This window comes from Malaya genurostris, chromosome 1, assembly GCF_030247185.1.
Source record: "Malaya genurostris strain Urasoe2022 chromosome 1, Malgen_1.1, whole genome shotgun sequence".
Taxonomy (NCBI): domain Eukaryota; kingdom Metazoa; phylum Arthropoda; class Insecta; order Diptera; family Culicidae; genus Malaya; species Malaya genurostris.
This window is the reverse complement of record NC_080570.1, coordinates 33,691,416-33,695,939: the sequence shown is the minus strand read 5'-3', so window position 1 is coordinate 33,695,939 and position 4,524 is coordinate 33,691,416. Positions and strand designations below refer to the sequence as shown.

Here is a 4,524-nt window from a genome sequence, read left to right as displayed (position 1 = left end):
TGTTTCTGGAATTAAATCATGAACCTGAATTATCGAATCAAATTCAAGTGGGCGAATAATTTTCATTCAGAATTTCACGTGGAATTAAGTATGAAATCCGAATCTAATAGGACTCCAGTGCAACGACCGATTTCGAATAAGTTTCACCTTCAATCGATTCTATTTCTTCTTATTCTTTCCCGATTTTGCACGTTTTGTACTGATTTTCAGTTTTTCGGATATACAAAACTAGTAAATAACCAGTTCTTCTTATGGCGTTTTCGTTTTTAATTTGCACTACACCGGTGCAGTGCTACACTGAGGCATGAATAAACGAACAAAAATGACGACAACATAAACAGTAACCATTGACTACAATACATGATTCCATTGCACAGAGCTACACCAAACTTTTGATGAGTGCTACACCAGTGGTATCGGTGCAGAAAAAGTGTAGCACTGGTGTAGTGCATTTGGCAAAAACGAACGGTTTCAGTGCAGCTTTCGCTACACCAGTGTAGTGCATTTTAAAAACGAAAACGACATTAGAATTCCAGCATAAACGGTTGAAATTTGCTGGAAATTAACAAAAAGTCCTATCTTAATCAGCATCATCGATTCCTCTAGCTGAAATGTATTGAAATGGCGCAAGTCACCTAACTTTCACACAAACACATTCATAAAATGAGCGAAATATCAATGACATTTATAATGTCACTGTCAATCGGGTTGATCGAGAACCCTGAAACGAGCAGTCGATTAAGAATTCATTGCTAATTCCGTCGTTTCAATAACGAGGTCCAGTTCGTCTTTGAGACAATGTGGACTAGAATGAATGATTCTATTCAAATATTCATACATACCCAGTAGTTAACACGAGCATAAAATGACGCTCACTCCCACATTATCGAAATGACGGAATGAGCAATGAATTCTTACTCGACTGCATGATTTCTAAGTGCTCGATCGGTTCAGTGCTAGAATTTTTGCCTGAGTTGGCTGCTCGATCAACCTAATTGACAGTGACATTATAAATGTCATTGAATATTCGCTCATTTTATGAATGTGTTAGTGTGAAATTTAAGCGACTTAAGCCATTTCACTACACTCCAGCTAGAGGAATGGATGATGCTGACTAAGGTAGGCCGTTTTTGATAATTTCCAGCGAATTTCAATAGTTTATGTTGGGATTCTAAGAAGAACTGGTTATTTACTAGTTCTGTATCTCCGAAAAACATGAAGATTTAAATTTGTATATTGAGTTATATAATGTTTTCGTTTAAAAATAAACTGAAAATCAGCACGAAAACGTGCAAAATCAGGAAAGAAGAAGAAGAAGACGAATTGACAATTCAGTCCGCATCTTCTCACTCAATTCCGAATGATTTCCGAATCAACCGGTTGTAGGCGAACCGGTTCATTCGGAATCGGTTGTTGCACTGGAGTTGGAATTGATTCGGAATCCATTATGATTTCCACATGAAATTCCGAATGAAAATTTCTCGCTGATTCGGAATCCATTCGGATCTGATAATGTGGGCTACTTTAAACCATCGTCATCGATGCAAATCGATTCCAAAATATTTAGACACTAACTTTTTATACGTTTTTTGGTTATGTCATATAACAGAAAATTTTATTATATACATTTTCATTTCCTTGGCATGAAGCAAAAATTGAGACGATGAATACAACTAGATGTATTCACGGCAAACAATTTTCCCCAGAGAGCTAATTTCAGAATAAAAATTAATTTTACGATAGAAATAGGGAGGATCTCAATTGTTTTTTTATATACACGGTTAAATGAAAGTACTCGTAAATGAGTACTATACTACCCATATCGGACAAAACTGGGAAAACTCATTTAATGTGTAAAAGACCTCTATTCAAAAGTGAGTACTGTCCGTATATGTCAAAATATGGGTAATTTTACACTCAGATTTCAGTTGGAGAAAATGGGTGAAAAAGTACTCAGTGCTGGAAACTTGAGAAGAAATGGAATAAGCAATAATTTAGAGTATTTGCAACCAGTGGGTAATTTTAAACCATTTATTAGTGTCAAATTTACGAAACCTGCACGTTACAATAATTTTTCTGCATTTTCGCTTTCAATGAATAAAGAACACAAATTCTGTACGGTCGAACGATTACTGTATGATTTAATTTTGTAGGCAAACACGTCCAGGAAATCTGCAATTTTTAATAAATTTACCGGAATTCGCAAATTAAACACTGCGAACGATCTAAAGAATGTATCGATAGCATTAATTGATTCCTTTCCACAGGGAATAATGGCACAAGGAGATAGATATACAAAAAACTTTTCGCTTTGACAAAAAATATGCGATACAGGAGCGTTATAATCCTGGATCGATTGAGAGTCAGAAATCCATCTAATTAATGGAGCTGCTAGTTCAGTTTCTATACCAATATTCGGCTCCATTGTTTCCTTATACTTTATGCCCTTGCGAGTTAATTTAATCATTATACGAAGACATCCTCTTATGTAATCTGCAATAATAACAAATGTTTCAAATAAGGTTTGATTCGTTCTTTATTTTCAGTCATATCTGCTTACCATCCGAAACTTCTTTAAAAGCATGCTGATTGTGCATGAGACCTTTGGCGAATACTTTTCTCAAGTCAACTTTCTGATTGAAGCTGGTACCATGGATGCGCTCATATGCCATATGAATCTAAAAAAATATTCAAGCAATCAAAAGGAATATCGAACCAAAAATGTACTTAATTATTGAAATGATAAAAGGAAGTGGAATTGAGCCTAAAAATATAATAAGCAATTATTAGTCATAATTACCATTCTCCCATTGTAAGAAGTCAAATGTGGTAAAACGAGTAGTATCTTAGCCATATCGTTTTTCTCGTTGAGTAGCATCATATGCAAATCATGAACATCACTCATCATTTTCGAAATAGTAGAATAGTTTGCTGAAGTAGCTCCAAACTTTGCGCACATTTCAGCTAGGTCAATAATTTCCGTACAAACTCCGACGTGTTTTACCACTTTCTTAGAATGGGTGAATTTCCTTTGTTCAGGTAATAAATTCTTGCAAGAATTTCTCAAGTGAGTATGAATTAATCCGGTGTGTTCATGTTTTGGTCCTTGGCCACCGTTTTTCCAGAAAAATAGGGACTAGAAATGAATCTACGTTAAAATACACTCAACTAACAATCACAACACATTACACAAATTATTTGACTGTACTGTTCTTAAGCCTCAGTGTCTAACCTTAAGTTATTAGCAAAACATTCTAAGGAGAAACTATGTAGTAATTTTCATTGGATTATTAAACGTATATCTTACAATATTCATTTCCCTATTTGGTTCTATATTTATATTCGTTTTTTTTTGCCTGGATGTAAATACAAGTGATAACAGAGATAACAGTGACGATAAACATTAGAAAATAACACAAGTGCTAATGGCAGTTTCTCTTTGTATCCTTTCTCTTTTGATTATTACGATCCAATCGGCAATCTTTACATTCAATACTTCACTTACAATAATCACCAAAACCATCAACTTTCGATCTGAACTGTAGAAGTTTTTGGAAATCACTGCCGGAATAATTGACAGAGAAAATAGTCAAGGAGAAACTTTCATTTGTACTTGAGACCTTTTCTAATGATGATCTAGAATTCATTTTTGCTTAAGCTCTATTAAAAAGCGATTCCTGAACTGTCTCAAACGGCTGCCTGCTGTCAGTGGTATCAGTGTTTCTGCTTTATACTTTCGTGGTTAAATATTTAACGTAGTTTAAATAATGAAAGACTCGGTCAAACAAATTAACATGAATTTTGTAAGTATGCATTACGTATTCTGGTGCTCCTGTACTTCTTCTTGTTGCACATAAAAATGGGAACTGGAGCAATATTTTTATTGCTAGCATCTTTTTCTCCTCGGTCGTTGGGTATCTGTCGAAATGAATGAAATGAATAAGAGAAACATAAAGATTCAAATACTTACATTGAATCATGCATTAATCTTTCTACCATAGTGGCATATAAAATACGAATCATTAGTTTTATTTCTGTATCGGTAGGAATTATTTGTGCGTCTAGCTTCTCATAAAGAATAGATCGAAATTTTTTGTTACACTCCAGTATTTCACGTACCTAGGAAACTTATTCTGTAACTTTATATAACAAAATAGGAGTATTTTTTCGATTACCATTACCTCCTTTTTTTCAGGTATTGATTTACATGCCGACGATTGAATATCTTCGCTCATAGGATCGTTCCATTTATTCAATTTATCTACAACTGATAAAACAATTAGTCGCGGCCCGATGGCAACGATGCCCATTGCACTTAGTTTTTCTGCATCAAGAAACTTCAACGATACATCCGTGAATTTATTATCTGGAATATATTTTGGAAGATTAAATTGTAACTAAACTAGTAGAAAACAATATATTGCATGAATGAACATGAATATTTTTTAATAAATGTTTTAAAACTTCATTGATTATATACGCTTATTGAAACTTTGATAAAATACGCTTATCTAGTCTGTATAT

At 34.0% G+C, this 4,524-nt stretch overlaps 1 protein-coding gene across 1 annotated transcript; it reads right to left on the bottom strand.

Annotated features, from left to right (window-relative positions):
- Window positions 1–2,062: 2,062 nt before the first annotated feature.
- Window positions 2,063–3,999, bottom strand: LOC131425600 (uncharacterized). The gene is made up of 5 exons (XM_058587623.1): window positions 3,971–3,999; window positions 3,819–3,918; window positions 2,801–3,136; window positions 2,561–2,678; window positions 2,063–2,493 (listed from the first exon to the last, which is right to left on the bottom strand). Exons 1-5 carry the CDS (start codon window positions 3,997–3,999, stop codon window positions 2,063–2,065), a joined length of 1,014 nt encoding a protein of 337 aa, XP_058443606.1.
- Between the last annotated feature and the right edge of the window lie 525 nt (window positions 4,000–4,524).